General features: G+C 43.6%; 1 protein-coding gene across 4 annotated transcripts in view; it reads left to right on the top strand.

The window, feature by feature from the left end:
• Nucleotides 1–17,383, top strand: part of CREM (cAMP responsive element modulator) — a 39,489-nt gene extending 22,106 nt beyond the window's left edge. For all 4 annotated transcript variants that reach the window (XM_068235734.1, XM_068235733.1, XM_068235732.1 and 1 more), the window contains exons 2-3: nucleotides 11,232–11,388; nucleotides 17,089–17,383. In XM_068235734.1, the coding sequence (XP_068091835.1) occupies nucleotides 11,246–11,388; nucleotides 17,089–17,233 (288 nt within the window). In that variant the 5' untranslated portion in view covers nucleotides 11,232–11,245 and the 3' untranslated portion in view covers nucleotides 17,234–17,383. The remainder of the gene's footprint in view (nucleotides 1–11,231; nucleotides 11,389–17,088) is intronic.
• The last annotated feature ends 5,701 nt before the right edge of the window (nucleotides 17,384–23,084 follow it).

Here is a 23,084-nt window from a genome sequence, read left to right as displayed (position 1 = left end):
TTTTATTGTAATGTTTTTTGTTTTTTTTTATATTAAAGAGGAGCTGTTAGGTATAGGGTCTCAGAGAAAATAAACACATATATCAGTAGCTAAAGATTGGCTGTACTTACATTACATATGCATTTCACTGTCCACGTTTGGATTTCACAGATTTTGTATATAGTATATGCAGAGATAGATGCTCCTGACAGCTCATGGCAGGCTCCATGTTTGTGAAGCCAAATGTGTCGTCATGTCCTGCCTGCTTCTGATCACAGATAAGCTCGTTCTTGAACAACACGGTGTGCAGTGAATATTAATGAGCCATGTGGCTAGGAACAATAGCTGACTCCTGCAGTGTAGTCTGCCCGAGATTTATCAGTGCTTCGCAGCGCTGGACTGATTAGAAGCTCCTGTACCGTCTCATTAGCAGCCGAGGGGAGGGCCCCAGAATGCTTTGCAGTTTAGCTGCGGCTTGCGTCTTTATGGGTCTATAACAGACTTTAAGATAAGCACACATCAAAGGTAACTGAAATGTTTATCTTCACTAATGGCTTTTGAGCTTCCTTCTAAACTGTTTAACACAGGAGAATAGAGGTTTAAATTAGCTTCTGCAGCCTGACAGTTACTCTTTAAACATTTTATTTGGGTAGTTTTGGGAGGGTGGGAGGTAAACAATGTGTTTATAATGTAAATGTGTGTTAATTTTTATTTTTTTTTAAATTTCAGATGTAGTATTACTTTTTGGCCACAAAATGGCGGCCATGAGTTTGTTTACATGACGTCACTCTAAGCGTAGTATACGCTTAGAGGGACGCACGGGAAACGCAACAGCCAGAAAAAGCGGAGCTTCTGAGAGAAGCTGTCGCTTTTTCTGCGGGGGAGAGGAATCAGTGATCGGGCAGCATAGCCCGATACACTGATTCGTGGGCTAACGATCCGCGGCCGGGAGCGCGCGGACGCGCACATGGCCTCCTGGGCGTAGCTAGTACGTCCAGGAGGCCAAAGTAGTTAACCTATCCCTCTCCACTGGAATTTTTCCATCCTCACTCAAGAAGGCTGTTGTAACACCACTATTTAAAAAAAACATCTCTAGACCCCACTGATCTTGCTAACTACTGCCCAGTGTCACTTCTCCCATTTGCATAAATTACTTGAACGCCACATTCATGCTGAACTAAGTCAGTATTAATCTGCAAATTCCTTGCTTGATCAGTTCCAGTCTGGCTTCCGGCCAAACCACTCCACAGAAACAGCCCTCACCAAAGTAGCCAATGATCTCCTCACAGCTAAATCCAAAGGCTATTATTCCATACTCATCCTTCTAGACCTGTCATCAGCATTCGCCACGGTCGACCACACTCTACTCCTAGGGCTGGTGCACACCAAAAACCGCTAGCAGATCCGCAAAATGCTAGCAGATTTTGAAACGCTTTTTCTTATTTTTCTGCAGCGTTTTAGCTAGCGTTTTGCGGTTTTGTGTAGCGGTTTTGGTATAGTAGATTTCATGTATTGTTACAGTAAAGCTGTTACTGAACAGCTACTGTAACAAAAAACGCCTGGCAAACCGCTCTGAAGTGCCGTTTTTCAGAGCGGTTTGCGGTTTTCCTATACTTAACATTGAGGCAGAAACGCATCCGCAATCCAAAGTCTGCAGCAGCCCGGGAGTATGCGTTTCTGCAAAACGCCTCCCGCTCTGGTGTGCACCAGCCCATTGAAATACATTACCCTAGCGGATCCGCACCCGCAAGCAGATCGCAAACCGCAGCGGAAACGCTCCGGTGTGCACTAGGCCCTACAGATCCTTTCATCTATAGGAATAAAGGACCTCGCTCTCTCCTGGATATCTTCCTACCTCTCTGGAAGGTAATTCACTGTTTCTTATTCAGATCAGGCCTCCTCTTCACATCTTCTGTCTGTAGGGGTACCTCAAGGCTCTGTCCTCGGTCCCCTCCTCTTCTCCATCTACATGCATGGTCTTGGTAACTTAATCAGCTCATTTGGTTTTCAATACCACCTATATGCAGATGATACACAACTGTACCTCTCGGCTCCAGACCTGAACTCCCTCCTCACACGGGTTCCTGACTGCCTGTCCGCTATATCCTCTTTCATGTCCTCTCGCTTCTTGAAACTTAATATGATTAAAACGGAACTAATAGTCTTTCCACCATCCCTGTCCACCTCTTTGCCTGATATTACAATAAATGTTAACGACACGTCTATAACTTCAGTTCCCAAAGCACTGTGCTTAGGGGTAATATTTGATTCTTCTCTCTCATTTATTCCTCACATTAACTCTTGTCATCTCCAACTCAAAAACATAGCACGTATTCGACCTTTTCTCTCTCATGACACAACCAAAATGTTAGTACATGCTCTTGTTATATCTCGATTGGACTATTGCAATATATTGCTTGGTGGACTTCCAACTAACCAACTAGCACCGCTCAATTCTGTACTGAACTCTGCTGCTCGTCTCATTTATCTCTCCTCTCGCTCTTCCCCTGCTGCTCCTCTCTGTCAAACTCTTCACTGGCTACCAATTAACCAGAGGATTCAGTTCAAACTCTTAACCCTAACTTACAAAGCTCTCCACAATCTCTCTCCCCTGTACATCTCCTCACTAGACTCCCTAGATACGAACCCAACCGCAATCTCAGATCTGCACACGAGCTTCTTTTATCCTCTTCTACAATTACCTCCTCACATTCACGTGTACAAGACTTCTCACGTGCCTCACCCCTCCTCTGGAATGCCCTTCCACAGCATATCCGCCACTCTCCCACCTTTGAAATCTTTAAACGCTCCCTCAAAACCCACCTTTTCCGACAAGCATATTCTGTAGCTTAGGCCATGCACCCACTAAATAACCTAATTACGCACTGCCTGTACATATACTGTATACTTCCCCCACCTCTTGTTTCCACCCCATTCCTTTAGATTGTAAGCTCGCAAGGGCAGGGCTCTCACCCTTTTGTGACATGGAATGTTATTAATTTAATTGCTTGCACACGGTTAGACATTTATACATTTTAGTCATCATGTTAAATTTGCTATTGTAATCAGCAGTTCTGTATTTTGTATCAGTGTTCATATTTGATGTATATCATTGTCTGTATCATTATGTATCCCTTGTTTGTTTTCTTACATTGTACAGCGCCACGGAATATGCTGGCGCTTTATAAATAATAATTCTTATCGGTTCAAAATAAGATAATTGAAAAATTACCTTTAACTTCACTGACGATATTCAAGCAGGAAGACCATAAAGAAAAGAGAATACTGTTATCCTGGATGTACATCTTTATTTTCTGCAAAATATAACACATCTACATAAAGGTGGCCATACATGGTACAATTTTTCATTTTTTTCGATTAGATAATTTAGTTCGATTATTCCGTTAGATCGAGTATGAAGATTTTTCCAGCATGTCCGATATTTTTCTCGGAAAAACGGGATAATCCTTCGAATTTCTTGATCGAAAAAAAAAAAAAATCTTTTCAACTTTCATTCGATCATTTAGATCGAATAAATGGCATAATCGAACATTTTATTGTACCATGTATGGCCACCATAAGAGCTAAAGAACTTTCCTTCTGAGTGTTAATAAGAAAGAGAGAGAGTTTTATATCCTGGGGAGAAAGAAAAATGTATTAGCAACCAGTCTACGGCTTCTAAGGATTTCCTGTGGATTACAAATTTGCATGATTTTATTAGGCCAAGGAGTACTTTGGACACTGGATACCTGCATATTATCTTTGTCCTGGAACTTTTAGGAAGCAACGCACTCTTGGTGGCCATACACGGTACAATAAAAACGTTCGATTTTCCCGTTTATTCGATCTAAATGATCGAATTGAATGAAAGTTGAATTTTTATTTTTTTTCGATCAAGAAATTCGAACGATTATCCCGTTTTTTCGGGAAAAATGATCGGACATGCTGGAAAAATCTTTATATTCGATCTAACAGAATAATCGAACTAAATTATCTAATTGAAAAATTGTACCATGTATGGCCACCTTTAGGAAGTCTTACAAAATAGATTTTAATTTACTCTACTCTCACTGAGCATTCTTGTTGAAACTCTGGTAAGGGACAGAAAACTGTTAGGGCTGGAACCCACAAGAGCGTTTTTTTGAGCATTTTGGCAGCGCTGCGATACGCTAGCGTTTTGCCAAAACGCTCAGCTGATAATGGATGGGGCAACTTCCACAGGAGCGTTTGCGTTTCCCAGAAACGCAAACGCAGGACCTGCAGCATTTTGGGAGCGTTAGCGCTTCAATGTAAAGTATTGAAACGCTAGCAGAAACGCTCAGCAAAACCTACACTGAGCGGTTTTGCTAGCGTTTTGCGGTTCAGCACACTGTAACAAAATGAAAAATAATTCACAGGACCAATCAGGATAAAAACGCAAAACGCTACGCACCCGCTGGGCAAAAAAATACAATGTTGCAAAACACAACCAAAAACGCGCATGAATCCGCTTGCAAACCGCTCAGACAAAACGCTAGCAGTTGCGTTTGCTGATTTCAGTGGGTTCCAGGCCTTAGTCAATTAATACTCAGTGAAGGTAACTTTTTTAGAAAATTTGAATAAGCTTTTGGTCTCATGCAAAGAACTGAAGACTGTTTAGGAAAGACTCCGCTCAGTTTGGAAACAATTAGAAAAATTGCATTTGGTAAACCCTAAATATCCTTAAATTAAATTGTGATAGATGTTGAAAGTGCTAACAAAGCGTTCTTTTGCAGAACAAGTATTGCTCAATGTTGTCGAAGAAGACAGCAGATATTGATATTTATTAAAGAGAAAGAGTGATAGCATATTGTTATATTATAGGCAAGTAATTGGTTCATTTATAGATAGTTGCAGTCAAAACAACCCAAAGTGAAGAAGTTCGTTTTGGTTAGACAATTGTATATTTTATGGACATTGGTTGAACATTGTTTCCTTTAGTTAATAAATTGTTAACATTTTTCTTTAAAATAAGGAAGTATCTTTCAGTTATTACAAATATCACACAGAAATAGTATTAACCTTGTAGTAATCGAGAAATCTGTTACACTACCATTACTGGACTGCTATCGGGAAAAACTGTAAAATTTAAAATACATATTTATGTATACAGTACGTATAAAATGTAAAATGCACTATAAATTACTTGGACTAGTTAAAAACCTCAGATTTGTCATATTTTTTTATTACCAACTGTAAGCGACGGCAACCTAGGAGATAAGTAATTTATAGATCATTTTACTCTGGGGGAAATATACTTTTTTATATGTATATGTTTTACGGCTGGGACCCACTATGGGTGCTTTGCGGCAATCACAAAGTGGCCGCGATTTCACTGCAATTCCTGGAGCGATCGTGATTTTGCTAATGGGATTGTTCTCAGATTGCTTTCAAAATGCTCCAAGTGATCGCAGGAGATCAGCAAGCACTGCAAAAACACTCTTACTTAAAGTTATTTGAAATCTCCGCCCTGTTTGGGAGCTGTTATTACTGCCAGGGCATAGTTTTCAGCTACTCAAATAATACTCACGTCGTGCAGTCTGGAGGCTCTTGCTGTTTGAGCCACTCTCTCGTAGCTACAGCCCGCTTGTGCTCTGGTTAGGAGCCAATTTCATTGGCTGCTGACCCTGTCATTACTGTGAGCCAATCACGGTGATTACAGCTCAAGGTTTAAAAAACAGTCACTGGTCATATATACACCTACCTGGGGCTTCATCCAGTCCCCTTCAGGCTAATTAGTCCCTCGTCAACGTCCTCTGCTGCCTGGATCCTCCACTACGGGTCCGGGTAATTTGGGAAGTCGGGGCTAGTGCGCGTGCGCGTTCTGTCACGCTCCCGTTGCCGGGAGCATGCGCGGGCGGACTGTGCCTGCTTCCAAGTTACTGGGATCCATAGTGGAGGAGCCAAGTGGTGGAGGAGAACGGCGAGAGACTGATTAGCCTACAGGTGGCTGGAGGAAGCCCCAGGTATGTATAATTATTTATTTTTTAATTTCAAACCATCTCAGATGCACTTTAAGGGGCCAGAGATTGCTGGTCTGCAAGAGGTTTATCCAGCATTTCGACACAGCTTTAGGGCCCATTCACACATGCGTTTGCAAAACGCCGGTGAATTTTGCCGACATTTGCAGGAGTGATATTTCCGCAATTTCACGCGGAAAAATCACTGAACACTGCGGTGATTTTTCTGCAATAATGTGTAGCGCTTCTATTGCACTGAAACGCGATCACCGGGAAATCGCCTGAAAATGGTGCAGGCGACGCATTTGCAGTTTGCTTTTTTGGGCAATTTGCAGCGATTAGCGCAAATCGCCCATGTAAGAATGGGCCCATAGACTTTTTTATTACACTAGCGCTTTTAAAAAGCGCTAAGCGCTAGCGTTTGTGTGTTTTGCCAAAATCGCAGCAAAACGCTCTAGTGTGAATGGGCCCTTATACTGTGTTTGCCGGTGTCTGTAGATGAACACTGTAGGCCAGAGTCTCATCGGTGAGCCAGGCTAGCTGTAAGTTTGGAAAGCAAATTGCTGATGTACAGTTGTATAACATGCATTATCCTGTGTAATAAGGAGTGTTCTCTTTACCCAGTTTTGCTGATCACTATTACTCATAGGGATAACAGAAACAGCAGGCTACCTAGGAATGATGTATTGGGTTGTTGTGCACACGCAGCATAGGACTGGCCTGACCGCAGCCAGATTCCAACATGACACTTGAGAGAGGGATGACGTAAGTGTTGAATTGCTAGAATCTATCCCTGGGTATTAGTGGTCTGAAAGCCTTTTGGCTGCCACATCTGGGGCTGCTCATGTGATCGGAATGATGCACATCCTCCTGTCAGAAGGGAAAACTGGGTCACTTATTTTATTTTGTTTCCTGAAGCTACCCTCACGGCTGTCATGTCACTACAGACCTGATTTTTTGTGAGGTGTTTTTTTTTGTTTTTTTTGTTTGTTTTTTGACTGAAGAACTTGCACTGATCAACCCAGACTACGAGAGAACTTCTTTTTAAAGGGTACCCGAAGTGAAAAAAAAAAAAGCAATCTTGACTTATCTGGGGCTTCTTTCAGCCCCTAGAGGTCTTGTGGGTCCCTCAATGCAGCTCCGGTGCTCCCCGTTGTCCCCCCTGTAAAGCTTGCTGATCCGTTGGCGTGTCAGCGCTTCTGCGCATGCAGCAGTGCGAACCTGGTGACCTGGGCGCGCCCACGCAGAAGTGCCGATGGGTCAGCAAGCTCTACAGCCGGCCAGTGGGGAGCATTGGAGCTGCGCTGAGGGACCCATAAGACTTCTAGGGGCTGGTAGAAGCCCCAGGTAAGTAAAGATTGCTTTTATTTTCCTTCTTGGGAGTCCTTTTTAAATAAAAAAAAATAATAATAATTGACAAGGTGTGAAAATGTCTCATAGAAGAAAACTTGGGAGAAAAAGTTAATTGCACATGGTCCTTTTTGTCTTGCATGTTAAATGGCTGGAAAACTGCAAGCGGTTGGGCCTGACAGTGAAAAGAGTGGGCTTACCTTAGGAAAGGAGATAGCCACTTGTGGATTGCAATGGAGGTTACCAAAGGCTCATACTTTGGTTTTGTGGATCTTTGCAGGTATTGGGCAACATCACAAAATGTCTGTATTCTACCATTCTTTTTGGCTTGGTCTCATTTTGTGTCATATCAAGTTGTTTTAAAGAACAGCGCAAAGCCTGCCAACCTAGGCTAGATTAAAATACCTAATTTCATCTGATAAGATGTAATTGCTGCTTGCACTGTGAAAGGAGCACTATGCTCCAGATTAGAGAGCCCCCCCCCTTCTCTGGGGCTGTACGGTCTTTAACGTCTTCTAGACTTCTAAGATGTCCAGATGTGTGGTACTGGGACAGAGTAGGTATTCCTCAGTGGATATGTGATATTAAAGGACAAACATAATCTGCAATGCTCATTAGCATTATCATTTTTTTTGTGTGTAGTTCCTGGCTGGTAGGTTTTGAAAAGGTATGCTAATGTCCGATGCTGCTTGTCTATTGGCTGTCCAAACTTGGTAGTAGTAGTAACAATAGTAGTATTGTAATAGTAGTAGTACTAGTATCAGGGAGCGTTTACTACAACTTTGAGGGCCGGTTTCCACTGAACGGAACAAAAACTGATAAATGTAAAAAGTTTTTGATCCAGGACAACTCCATTCCATTAGCGCACCTTAAATGCGACCAGTTAGTCGATCTGAAAAAATCTCTCCCTCCCTAATCTTAAGGTCCATTTGGTGGTGGGCTTTAAATACCACCTGTATGTGGACGTCACTCCAATCTGCCTCCATACCCCTGATTTCTCATCCACCAACATGGACAAGGTCACTTCATGCCTTTAAACTATTTCCTCCCAGATAAGTTTCAAGATTCTATGTCCCACCTATAAATATGTGCACAAAACCTGCCCTACTTACATCTCTGAACTTGTTTAAAGGTAAACACCAGTCCTCAGACGACCTTTGCCTAACTGCCCCGCGCATTTCCCACTTCCATGTGTGCCTGCAGGTTTTCTCAAAAGCCGCCCCCACCCTCTAGATTTCCCTCCCACTGCCCATCTGAATCACCCCTCCTTCAAAACATTCAAGCAAACCCTTAAAACCAACCTCTTCAAGATGGCCTACACACCACCTACCACACAGTAACTCTACTGAACACTTATTCTACAGCCCTACCTAGTGTGTCCATACCCCCCACTTAGATTGTAAGCCTTTGGCACGGTCCTCCCTTCCCTAGTGTATTGTATATGATTGTGTGCTGCTTTTCTATGGCTGCCTCTTTATTTTGAATTACTGGACCTACCTAACTAGTCCAAATCACGTGATCAAGTATCTGGTATCCTGTTTGACTTGTATAACTTTGCCCTATGTTTTATAACCTTGGTATGTTAGGTCTGCCATCCTTTGTACCAGTGTATGTAATTATTGTCCAGCGCTGCATAATATGTTGGCGCTTTTTTAAATACAATTAATAATAATCTACCTGTGTCCAGGTTCAGAAGGCAGTGCATATTGCTTCTGAATAGGACAGCAACATCCTGTCACTTGGTCCTGTACTACAGCTTTTCTTTCTGAAGTCTACAGAGGGCAGCACTCTTTGGCATGATTCAGGCCATTTAGGTAGCAAAAGTACTGGCAGTCCCTAAATTTATTGAGCACTGCAGCCAGTAGCACAGGATAGATGCCAGGATGTAATTTAGAGTTTAGAGACACTTGGCAGGTAGGCCGTTTCTGCTGAGCAACATAGAAAAAAATATTATGTTTGACTGTTAGCCACCTATTTTATTGCTTTGCACAGTATAGATGCGCTACTGGGAAAGTGGCTTAAATGAATGAATAGATGTGTCCCCACGAGATTAAACAAATGGCACTCTCCTAGTCTGAGAGTTGCTGGTTCCTCAGTGTTATAGGACAATCTCGGCTCCCAAAATGATAGTGCCAATACATAAGGTGATAGGGACTTGCGATGGCGGTATAGGAACTGGGGGTGGGATATCCAAGAAGCTGCACGGTCGAAAAAGCTGCACGTGCGCGGCTCCGTGATACTGCGCAGGTGTGGGCCGTCTTACGATTGCACAGTGTGGCAGTGCTTGTACATGGATCAGAGCACAGCCGTGCTAACCTGTTTGATAAGCCCTAGTCAAATATGTTCAGAGCGTACCAATGCTGAGACGGCAAGCATGTGGGGGATGGGGGAGGCCTCGGGATTACCCAGAAGCTCCCTTCTACTGAGGTACCGGTAAGTATTTAACTTTTTTTTTCTTCTAAATTTGACTCCAGGTACACATTAAAATGAAAATAGACTGATGAAATAAACAATTATATCTTTCCTCCTCCTCTTAAAAATCACTTTTAGATATCCCACAGTTTTATGTTATGTTTAAAAACTTAAAAAAGTAGATGTATTGTTTTGTCTCAGCTCAATGAAACAGTCTGTCCTGTGTCTCAGAGTGCTAAAATATGAGCCATTGACCTTCTATTTTTTTATTTATTTATTTTTTTAAATCTATCTCCTGCTCTTAGAAGCCCAGTTCTCTGCCAGGAAAGTATTTTCTGGCTGTAATTCCTTATCAGTGAGAAACGTTATAGTCCAACTGCTTCCCAACTGGAGAGAAGCGGTCAGTTAAATAGCTGAATATTAACCCAGGCAGAGAAAGAAGAAAAGCATCACAGCATATTTGTCTGCTTGGCACTACTGTACATACACATGTCTATCTCATCAAAATCAAAACCCAGCAATATAGTCCTCTGAGGATTGTCCTCTTCCGCACAATGGCAGCATTGTACATTTCAGACCACTCTGTCTTCTGATCAAGTAAAATCATGCTGTTCTATAAAGAAGGTCTGATCACCATGCAGTCAGGCTTAATTTGAGGATTTAATTTTAGAGCAACACAAGAACTGGAGTCAAATAATGACCTTTTCACAATCTACCATGGTCGGGCAGCAGCAGGATTGTATGGGCTGGTGGGTCAGGCATTTTTCTTTGTCTTATAGATGCACGCTGCCTCCCCAATGTCTACCTAGGTGGGACAACATTTTTTTTTGAATGTAAGCATCATTCATCAAGGTCCCACTTCATGCTTTTCTTCTCAAGTGACAAATACACCTCATACCTTTTTTTTTTTAGCATTAAAAAAAAAAAATCTCCATTCGGTAGCCCAAGAATGCATAAGTTAAGGCCCATACACATGGCATACAAATGCCTGTACAGACACGTTTTGAGCAATGGTTCGTGCGATGGTTCGTTCGTGTGGATGTGACAAGAGACAGACTGTCTGCTGAAACGCCCAGGTTTGAACGATTGCACTTGTGAATTGCTTGTGATTTCTGGCGCTGAGTCTGTCATTGTCCTCACATGTGAATGGAAGTCTTCTACAGACAACAGACTTGGTTGTCGGCTCTGGCTAGCAGACAGCTTCTGCCGAGTCTATACCCATTCTGTTGTCACATGTGTAGAACTGTCGCTGCTATAAAATCCCGAATTGTAGCTTGTCTGTCATCGCTACTTTGCAGCTACAGACATTTGTATGCCGTGTGTATGGGCCTTTAGTCTCTCATTGTTCCCTGCCCTGGAAGTGTATACAGGGGAATAGAATCGGTGAGAAGTGAATCGCACAGGTAGCTTGCTTTGTGGCAGCCCCCTTCCTCTTCCATAACTGTTGTGAGCTTTTTCAGTGCTGCCACGAGATTATTCCGTTTCGGTGATGTAGACTGTTCTTCATTGCAGCTGCTACTGGAGAGATGCCAGCATACCAGATCCACACCGCGAGCTCTGCTCTGCCACAGACGGTCGTAGTGGCAGCTGCACCAGCAAACCTTCACAGCCCTCAGCAACTAGCCGAAGAAGCAACACGTAAGAGAGAACTGCGGCTAATGAAGAACAGGTGAGAATAATTGCATTGTGTGTCTGCTAAATGCCTGTGCCAGAATATATATATATATTTGTAACCCTTGTAGAAGTGTAGTGTTTTTGTTTGTTCCTAACTACATTCCTGTCTGGCATTTTTTTTTTCTAAAAAGACCTGTTTTTAAAGTAAACCTGAAATTAATTAAAAGGAAGAATTCATGCATACCTGGTGCTTCCTCCAGCCCCCTTTGGCCTGATCATTTCTTTGCCGTCGTCCTCCGCCTCCTGGATCCTTCGCTATGGCTTCCGGTAACTTCGGGTGTCGGGGCTTACTGCGGCTGGACCGCACATGTGCAGTAAGCCCCGACTCCCGAAGTAACCAGGAGCCATAGCAGAGATTGCAGGAGACAGAGGATGGTGGCGAGGGAGCGATCAGGCTGAAGGGGGCTGGAAGTATGTGTGAATTCTTCCATTAATTAATCTCAGGTACACTTTAAATGTGAAGAATTGTAGGCTGTTTGTGTTATTTCATAGCAGTGATTTTAAAAAAGTTTAGAAATTCCCTATTGCTCCATTGGCCTGATCATTTCTTCGCCGCCGTCCTCTGCCTCCTGGATCCTCCGCTATGGCTTACAGTAACTTATCGTTCCTTCGCCGCCGTCCTCCGCCTCTTGGCTCCTCCCCTATGGCTTCCGGTAACTTCGGGTGTTGGGGCTTACTGCGGCTGCACCGCACATGCGCAGTAAGTCCCGACCTCCGAAGTAACCAGGAGCCATAGCGGAGATTGCACGAGACAGAGGATGGTGGCGAGGGAGCGATCAGGCCGAAGGGGGCTGCAAGTATGTGTGAATTCTTCCATTAATTCATCTCAGGTACACTTTAAGTGTGAAGCATTTGTAGGCTGTTTGTGTTATGATTTCGTAGCAGTGATTTTAAAAAGTTTATAAATTCCCTATTGCTGCTTCTTTTTTTTTTTTTTTGCCAGAGAGAATTCTGGACCATTTTCTGTAGACCACAAAGTCCATTTACCCCGTGCAAGGCGCTTAAAGGACCTCTTTCGCGAAAATCGTAAAATTTAAAATTTTAAATTTTACTTGTAACACATAAAAATAAGAAGTCTATTTCTTCCTGAGTAAAATGAGCCATACATTACTTTTCTCCTATGTTGCTGTCACTTACAGTAAGTAGTATAAGTCTTACATTACCGACAGATTTTGGACTAGCACATCTTCTCATGGGGGTTCTGAGGGTTTTCTTTATTTTTAAAAGCGCTTAGTGAATGGCAGTTGCTCCGTCCTACTGCCAAAAAAGTGTGCTGCGAGCAGGGAGGCTGACCAGCATCTTTATATAAATCTTTTTCAGGGAGTGTCTTTATAAAGAATAAAGATCATGCTGAGAATCCCCCCATGCAGAGATGGACTAACCCAAAACCTGTCAGTAATGTCAGATTTCTACTGCCTACTGTAAGTGACAGCAACATAGGAGAAAAGTAATTTATGGCTCATTTTTCTCTGGCAGAAATGTACTTCATATTTGTATGTGTTTTAAATTTTACAATTTTCGCGATAGTTCCTCTTTCACAGTGCGGCGTTAAAGTCGCACGTTACAACAACATGTAACGCACAATAACTTACAGCAATGGAAAATCAATGGGCTGTTCACAGTGTAGACGTTGTCTGTGTGTAACGCTGCACGTTAAATGAAAGTGCTGCATGCTATGCGTTATACATGTTTTTAGCTGCGTTAGACTGTTTGCACATGCTCAGTAATGTTTTTTTTTTGTTTTGTTTTTTTAACGCATGCGCCGTTTGTGTTCTATCACTGTGCAACGAAAACGGCGCAGAAAATTCAGGGCTAAAGAATGCACTATAACGTCCAAGTTATAGTGCACAACGCGTTGTGTTAGCGGTACGTTGTGCGACCTTAACGTCGCATCAAACTTCTTACTGTGTAAGAGGCCTAAGGCCAGAAACCCACTAGCAGCACTTTCTAATCGCTAGTGATTTGAAAAAGCTCTTGCTAATGCAATGCTATGGGGGATTTTTATAAAATCACATTGCTCAAGTAGGATCACACCCATGGCATTGCATTAGTATTTTCAAATCGCAAAGCGCTCAGAAAATCGCTCCTAGTGGGTTTCTGGCCTGAAGGGTGCTTCCAGTCTGTTTAAGCCATTGAGCCAAATCACTTTCTGTCAGATGTATCCTGTGATTTATTGTTGAACATCATACACCCACCTAACGCCACCCTCAAACCACCCTCATTTGGGTTACATGTAGTTGGTTGGCCGGCTTTCAACTCCTCGGTAGCAACATGGTTCCACTGCTGCAAAATTGAATCAAGCATAGAAATGTGTATTTTGAAAGCATAGGTGCAGTTAAAATTTACACTCCGCTCCAATGGATTAGTCACGGAGCTGCAAATAGTTTTGCATTCATGCAGGATTATGCAAATGTTGTATGCAAATTGATGCAACTTGAAAATGGACCAATTAAATTTTACTTCAGCAGGATTTGATTGCTTCATTTTCAAGCTGCATAAATTTGTATAACCCTGCATCAACTCGAAATTATTTGCATCTAATTGACCATTACTAGTCACCCTGCATCAACTCGAAATTATTTGCATCTAATTGACCATTACTAGTCACACCAATCTAAGGCCTCTTTTCCACGGACAGTTGATAGGCAGTGAAATGCCCCTCAAACTCTTAAAACTGCTCACTGCTGCCTGGCAACTGCTTGCTGAGCACACAGTTCAGCTGTCCATGGAAAAGAGGCCTAAGGGCTCGTTCATACTACAAGAGCTTTTCTAAGCACTTCTGTTTTTAAAAAGACTCTGTATCATAAAAAAAGGTCCCCTGGGGAGTACTCACCTCGGTAGGGGGAAGCCTTAGGGTCCCAATGAGGCTTCCCCCTCCCCTGTAGCTGCAGGCAGTACAGCGCTGGCTCCCTCGAAGTGTCCCGGAATCGTCCCTCGACAATCCTGACAAGCGCTGATTTATTTACCTTTCCTGGCTCCAGCAGGGAAGCTGTTGCGGCTTTTCGCGCGGAGATAGCAGTAAATAGCCGATCTCCGGCGGGTCTGCTCTACTTCGCAGGCACAGTAGAGTGGCCCAACAGCGTTCGGCTATTTCTGCCGATCTCCGAAGCGGAGAGCCAATACTGCGCCTGCGCTGGGGCCGGGAAGGTAAATATTTACATCCCTCGCTGTTCGGGGAGCTTTATCTCCGCCACTGTGGGAACGAGGAGGACGGGGGAAGCCTCAATAGGATCTGGAGGCTTCCCCCACCCCAGGTGAGTACCCCCCAGGCTAGGTTTTTCTCAAAACAGGTTTTCTTTAAAAGGTCTTTCTAATGTTATCCTTTGTGAGTGTTCACACTGGAGTGATGTGATTTTGTAAAAATCCCCCATAGGATTGCATTAGCAAAATCTCTGGCGTTTAAAGAGACTCTGAAGCCAGAATAAATTCTTCTTTTTAACTTGTATTTCTGTCAAGGACCCTCAGCGCTGCTAAACCCCCGCTATCCCGCGGCAAAACGAGGGGTCTATACCCCCTAAATTCCCTCTCCTTTTTCCGGGGAGCGCTTCCTGAATGAGGCAGAGCTAATGGCTGTAGCTCTGCCTCTCAGCGTGTCAATCCTGGCTGATCACCACCTCTTCCCCCCCCCCCCTCAATCTTTCTTCACAGAGAGGGGCGAGGGAGAAGCGGAGATTGACGCGCATGGAGGCAGAGCTGCAGCTCATAGCTCTGCCTCCATGAGCAGCAAAATCCACGACCAAGAAAGCCGTGGATTTTGCAGGGGATTTGGAGGGTATAGACCCCTTGTTTTGCCGCGGGATAGCGGCAGTTTAGCAGGGCTGAGGGTCCTTGACAGCAATACAAGTTAAAAAGAAGAATTTTTCTGGCTTCAGAGTTTCTTTTAAAAAGCTCACGTAGTGTGAACCAGCCCTTACATCCAAAAACAAACTCTAACTACTAGCCGACCACACTACGCCAATTGGCGCAAACACGGCGGCAGCCCCAGGACCGCTCCACGCCAATTGGTGTGAATGGTTTTCTGTGGGGCTAGCAGGAGAGCGTGCATGCTAATGCATGCACATCTCCACTTGGAAAGCTCCGCCTTCAGTCTCCCATCGGATCGGCACTTTTCGACTGTTGGATTTCGAAACAGCCATCTAATTAGGGTGTGCAGCGCTGCGATCTAAGGCAGCGCTGTACTAGGGACAGCGGTGTGACACGACTGTCCCCCTGGGGGACACAGAAGCGATCGCCAGTGATAGGCTAAGGCCTATCACAGCCGATCGCTGTGATAGGCTGACTGGGGGATGGAGGGAAAATTCTTAAAGAAGTAAGTCAATTTATTTAAAAAATAATAATAAAAATATTTATATAAACATTGTGGGAGTGATCAGACCCCACCAACAGAGCTCTCTGTTGGTGGGGAGAAAGGGTGGTGGGGGGAATCACTTGTGTGCTGAGTTGTGCGGCCCTGCAGCTAACCCTTAAAGCTGCAGTGGCCCAATTGAAGAAAATGGCATGGTCTTTAGGTGGGGTTTAACAGCGCAGTCCTCAAGTGGTTAAAAAAAAAAAAAAAAAAGTGAAAAGGTTTTCATTTTTTCTGGGAGCCTTATGAAAAACACCGCAAGAACTTTATTTGTTCTGAGTGCTCTGCCACATTATATAAATAAAACCATTATTTAGATAATAAAATGTGCAACGTTTTAAAAAAAAAAATCTGGACTTACTTGGGACTTCCTCCAGCCTCCCGTAGCCTGCGAGGTCCCTTGGCACCCTCTGCAGTCCCACTGGCGACCCTGTTAGCCTGGCGACTCTGGGTGAAGTCGTGAGCAACTGCGCATGCGCGGCCTGTCTGTAAGCCACCTGTGCGGTTCTCTAAAGACTGAACTGCACATGCAGCTTACGGCAACGCGCACGTGATTGAGCCTGGTGCGACTTTGTCAGGCTAACAGGTCTGCCAGCTAGACTGCAGAGGGTTTTTTTTTTGTTTTTTACAGTTCAGGGTCCCTTTAAATGTGGACCCCAATAAATATTTAGAAAGTGAAGATTTCTACTGTAATCATGATGCAGCTTGTATCCTGATATTGTCCTCTGATTTCTGCTGAGACTGGATGGGCAAGGACCTTCTGTTATACTACCACCTGGAGCTACTTACAGTTAGCTATTGTCTGCTGATTGCACCCTTTTTCTCATTTACATAGTTCAGCAACATTGTCTGATTTTTGCCAGTGAAAGTTTAGTACCCTTCCATTTCAGGGTATTTATACAAGATCTGTATGTTAGTTGATTGCGTAGCCCAGTGTGAATGCTTTTCAGTTGATTTATTTGAATGCTTTATGTTGATTTGTATTACCTATTATTGTACGCCATGCTGCATTGTTCTCCTTTTTGAATTGCTTCATTAATCCATTGTTTGCTACATCTGCTTGCTTCAGTATCCTGCATGTCAAAATCTGCAGCTATGGCACTGTGTATTGTGCTTTGTCCTTTCTTGTCATCTGCGTTGATATAAGTGGAGCAAATATGTGTCATCGCTTTCTACCAATGGGAGATTTTTGGTCTTCTCCCAGAATGCTTTGCTGCCCTGCATTGTTCTTGTGTTTCTGTGTCCTTGCACTACTTTATTATTACTATTTTTTGTTATGCCTGATGTCACGGTGGAGGTGTATGCTGCCTCTGGTCGCTTCCATAGTTACATATCTTGTGTTGGTTCCAGGGAGGCGGCTCGGGAGTGCCGTAAAAAGAAGAAAGAGTATGTCAAATGCCTGGAAAATCGTGTTGCCGTGCTTGAAAACCAAAACAAGACACTGATCGAGGAACTGAAGGCGCTGAAAGATCTCTATTGCCACAAAGCAGAGTAACTTTATTTTGCTTCGGACTTTATCAGACGCTTCACCCTGAGCAATTGCCATCTGGACCCTAACAATGGACTTATGAGCCTAAGAAGGACTCTAACGTTGAGCTGGGTTTTTTGAGGAGCCAGAGGAATGGTGTCGATCGCTTTATTTTTATCCATTTGTGTTAACTGTACTTTATTTTTGGTCACAGACCATTTTAAATGTAGCCCTGATCTGTAATGCAGGAATGGTGGGTTTCAGATTTTGCTCCTGTAATGACCTTTCACAAAGCATTCCAGTTTATTGTAATACTGCCTGTCTGCAGCCTTAAGGTGACCACTAACAGTCAATTTCTCGCGAAAAATCGTTTGAGCGATCAGAAATTCTGATTGGAAGTGAAATATTGTAATAAATTGTTCACTACACCATCAACGAACCAATCTTTACTTCCTATCTATCACAACCAACAAGAAAATTCAAATTTTGGTTCAACGAAAATTCATTCGGCTGACACTTTTTTTGTTTTTCACTCGTTCATAATCGATTGTGTCCACCAATGGAGATTATTTACAACCAATCCGGTCAGAATTTCTGATCGCTCAAACGATTTTTCGCTAGAAATTGGACCGTTAGTGGCCACCTTTAGCCTCTGTCCTGCGCTTAGGGTTGCACTCAAAGTCTGCTGGGATAGGTCACTGTCATTCACAGTATAATGCACTCTACCAAGAAACCGTGTGTTTTTGTAAAGCAGAACCCTGCATATTCTATAACCTCGTTTTGCCTAGGCGTTGAACGTCGATACTTATGTTAATAAAGCATTGTGGGAAACTGATGAAATCTGTGACATAGCAAGAACAAACATTTGTAAAGGGCTTTTCTCCCATAGGAATCAAAGCGAATAAACATGGCTCAGACCAATAATTGGTTGATTGGCAAATCGTGGTAGGCAGAGGAAGAATTCTATCTACATATGAACTGTTCAAGCACAGGTTGGAAACTCTGTTTCTGTTTGAGAGATCAGTAAAGGTGGCCATACATCTGGCGACTTGGCAGCAGATCAACCATTGAGTTGATTATTCTAATCGGATTTGGATGAAAATTGGGGTTGCCAAGTGCATGCCCGATCGTCTATGTGACCAATTTCGGGATGACATTTTTGGCATTAATCGGTCGGGCATGCTGCAAGATGTAGGGCTGACTTACTGGATCTGTAATGTGCCCAGCGCACTATACGTTATCTGTTCGTGGCCATCACTCATCCTCCGCTGGCTCCGGCTGCAGTCCTTCGTCCATACATGCGTCCCATGTGGTTGTCGGTGTAACGGGCACGTGTGTGACGTCACACCAGCACGTACGACGGCACCCACGTGAGCAAAGAACTGTGCCTGGAACCTGGAGGCCCATCTTGCAAAGGCCATAAAACAAGTGTGACCATCGGGATCCTAACAACCGTAACAAATGTAGCCACAACAATACGTGATCTGGAGTACCGGAGGGAGGTAAGGTTAGTAGTTAGGGCCTCTCCACACCTTTGTGGGCTGCTCACCTGTAGTTTCACTCCTGGGTAGGATGCTGGCCGGTGCTGCAGACAGAATGGATGTAAACATATACTGCTGCTGCCTTGTGGAAATTCATTACAGGACAAATTGAGCAATTCAGAATATTTCCTTAATGGTCGCAGGTTGCTTTTTAGCATTTTAAAAGTAAGTTATATTTATGCTTTTATCAATCAAGATAACTGCATGTAAGTGTTTTGTTGGCATTTTGATTTTTCCATGGAATTTGCAAAAGCCTATCGCATTCAGAAGTCGCTGACCTGGCGCGTGAGAAAGAATCAGTGGTTGCACAGGGAGTTGCAGCAAAGATTAAAGGTGTTAAAGGGAGCCTTAACTGAGAGGGATATGGATGTTTCCTTTTAAACAATACCAGTTGCCTGGCAGTCCTGCTGATCTCTTCAACCGCAGTGGTGGCTGAATCACAGACCTGAAACGAGCATGCAGCTAATCCAGTATGACTTCAGTCAGAGCACCTGATCCGCATGCTTGTTGAGGGGCTGTGGCTAAAAGTATTAGAGACACAGGATCAGCAGGAGAGTCAGGCAACTGGTATTATATTAAAAGGAAAAATCCATATCCTTCGCAGTTTAGGTTCCCTTTAAAGTACATCTGAACTTTCAGACCAATTTCCATCATTTTGCCACGTTCTCTCTCTTTTTTTTTTTTTTTTAACATTCCTAAAAACACTGCTACGTTGCCACTAACAGCATTCATGCAAAATGTTTGTGATAAAACCAAAATCGGCAAGAAGAAAAAATAGCCTATATGTATATATTGTGTTAATATATTGCTAAGTAGTTTTTACACACATGCTAGTTTTGCTACATCACGTGGTACGTCATGTGACACAAATTGTGGCAAAAACTGTATATTTTTGTAGGGGTTGTAATTTCACAGCATACCTCAGGAACAAATGTATGTATAAATTTGATTGAATTTTACCTGTATGATCATTTATTTGAATTTTCTGTGAATGGTCAATTTTTTTTATTTTTTTTTAAACTGGGTGAACCTGGTTTTGTCTTCATTACATTAAAGCAATGGTTCCATCCATGTGAATTTGTCTACAGCAAGGCTTCATATTTCCAGTCTTAAAAGGTTAAAGTTATACTGCAGTAAGTATGCTGCTAAAGGGCGCTAAGAGGGTGGGTCTGCCTGCTACAATTGCATATTTAGTCCTAAGGATCATATTATTCCTTTAGGTGTATATGTTACAAGGATAACTGTATGAACAGTAAGGGCTCGTTTCCATATATCGTGCTGTCAGCAAGCGCTTATGGAAACGCGCTTGCAGGGACAGCAGGCAGTGCATGGACTGCACTGTCTGCTCTTACCTTACATGCACATGGCTGCCTGCATTTCGGTGCGATTGCGCCCGTGATTCCATTCATTATAATAATCTGAACATTTGTATAGCGCTTTTCAAAGCGCTCAAGTGCTGCAGCCACTAAGGGCGTGCTCAAGGGACCACCCTGCAGTCCTTACTGAATAGGTACTGACCCTAGCCAGGATTTGAACTCTGGTCTAACACGTCAAAGGCAGAGCCCCTAACCAGTACACTATCCAGCCAGTGCATAATGAATAGGATTGCAAGCTCCACCCCCCCAGGAGTCACGCGCAATGCAGGGCCGTGTGGCTCTGTTACAATGGTAACAAGCCTTAAAGAGACTCCGTAACAAAAATTGCATCCTGTTTTTTATCATCCTACAAGTTCGAAAAGCTATTCTAATGTGTTCTGGCTTACTGCAGCACGTTCTACTATCACCATCTCTGTAATAAATCAACTTATCTCTCTCTTGTCAGACTTGTCAGCCTGTGTCTGGAAGGCTGCCAAGTTCTTCAGTGTTGTGGTTCTGTGATGCATCTCCCCCCCTCCAGGCCCCTCTCTGCACACTGCCTGTGTATTATTTAGATTAGGGCAGCTTCTCTCTTCTCTCTTATCTTTTACAAGCTGGATAAATCGTCCTTTGAGCTGGCTGGGCTTTCACATACTGATGAATTACATACGGGCAGAGCTGTCTGCACTCTGCAGTAAGAAACAGCCTGACACTTCAGTGGAAGATAGCTGCAGGGGGAAAGAAACACACAAATGATCTCTTGAGATTCAAAAGGAAGGCTGTATACAGCCTGCTTGTGTATGAATGTATTTTCTATGTGTGGACATACTGTACATCAACCTACTTCCTGTTTTGGTGGCCATTTTGTTTGTTTATAAACAAACTTTTAAAAACTGTTTTTAACCACTTTTAATGCGGCGAGGAGCGGCGAAATTGTGACAGGGGGGGGGGGAGATGAGGTCATTATGGGCAGGCAGCATTATAAAGGGGCAATTATGCCTGTTATCAGATGGACAAACCTATCTAAAACTTGATCGTGACCCCGTACGGGACATTCAACTATGTTTATGGAATGTGTTATCTGGGGCAGTGGCAGAATACATTATTGATGATAAACTGGCCATTTTTTTCACTCAGCCATATGCTATTACACCAGTGTCAAATTTTTGTGAATCTTAGAGCAAATATAGAACAAGACCACTGGGACGTCCCATAGTGGAAGGAGTTGAGTACCTGGATACCTTGTTAAAGGATACCAGATGCCAAAATAGAGAAACGGGGGAACAGGCATATACTATCTACCGGTACTTGTCCTGACGCCCACCGCTTCCCCTGTTCTCCTGTCATACCTAAAAGCCCCCCAGGACCTTCTTCTGGGTCGCTGGAGTCGGGCTTTACTGTGCAGGTGCTGGCCGGGCTGCCACATCCTAGAGCGCCTGCCCGTGAACAGGAGCCCTTTGTGTATGCGGATGACATCATGCACATAACGCACATGCACATAACGTAGTGACGTCATACACATTTGCAGAGAGCTCCTGGCAATGGGCACACGCTGTAGGACACGCACAGCCCGGTTAGCGCCCGCACAGTAAGGCCCAACTCTGGTGCCCTGGAAGAGGGTCCCGGGGGGCTTTTAGGTAAGATGGGGGGCAGAGAGGAGAATGCTACACCCCCGTTTCTCTTACTATTTTTGCATCTGGTATCCTTTAAGACCATCTGTGGTGGCCCAGAAGTCGTATATTAGAGACACAGGTATGTTTGAATCCCTCGACACCGCCATCCCGCTATGGAGTTGGTTGAACACATGCTTGATACTGCATCTGATTTATCTGCTAAACAATTTGTGCATTGTTGAGGATTGTGTTATCATGTAATTTATCAGTTCTTTCTTCAACTCTGAGGCACAGCTACGGTGTCGAATGTGGCCCCATCCTATGCCAACATCTAAATGAATGTATATGAAGAATCTTTTGTTTAAACACTAGTTCATAAAATATGCGGTCTGTTCGTACCGATATATAGATGACATTTTCTGCATATAGACCAGGCCATGTTCGACCCTTTATTCCTTTTTGTCTAAGTTAGCAAATTAGTGTGAGTACATTAGACTCACTGTCCATTATGATTTGGAAAGGATTAGTTTTGTTGGCACTATGATCTAAGAGTGTGACACCAAATTATGTTCTGACCTGTATGTCAAGCCAACAGATGTCAACTCACTTTTGAATGACACTAGTTTCCATCCTTTATCAACTAAACAACCTATTCTTATTAGTCAGTTTAATCACTTCCCCTCCTGTGGGATGAGGATCTATGTCCCTGAAAATCATAACTGAACTCTCAGGGGTGTAGATCCTCGTAAAAAACAAGATATCCTTGCGCTCCTTCTCAGAGGCTGCAGACACACTCTCTCACACAAGTCTTCTTAACTCCTTAGTTCAATGCATTGTGCAGCTCCATAAATCAGGACAAAGAGCAATTCTAAAAAGAAGAAATGGAGCACACAATAGTGCATTACCCAAGGTAGGCTTTAATCGCATAAAAAATTATACTCACAAGATGACAATAAAATCCGCGCTTCTCAGCGGTACAACCAACCGCTTAACCCTGCAGGCGAATCAGCAACAGCGCGCTGTGGCCAGCAGTGCGATCTCCGGTGGGTTAGGAGCGCCGTCTCGCTGTGGGTGTAGGCGTGGCTGAGGATCAGTGTGCGTATGACGTCATGACTCGTTTCGGCGCTCTGCGCCTTCGTCAGATGACGCCAATACGCACAACACACTGTTTATGGGAGTCCTCTGAGCCGTCGTCATGGCTACAGGGCACTCCCAATAGGACTATTTCAATAACTTTATTTAAAAAACACACACACCAGGTTAGCAATGTGCTACCTGGCTAGACTCAATGAAGTCGAGCTCAGGGTATACAGAACTTGGTGCTGGCTCACAGAGCGCTGTTGTTACATACAGCTGCGCTCATATACAG

Source organism: Hyperolius riggenbachi, chromosome 5, assembly GCF_040937935.1.
Source record: "Hyperolius riggenbachi isolate aHypRig1 chromosome 5, aHypRig1.pri, whole genome shotgun sequence".
Lineage (NCBI taxonomy): Eukaryota > Metazoa > Chordata > Amphibia > Anura > Hyperoliidae > Hyperolius > Hyperolius riggenbachi.
The sequence above is the reverse complement of the archived record's forward strand: the minus strand, read 5'-3'. Positions and strand labels throughout refer to the sequence as shown.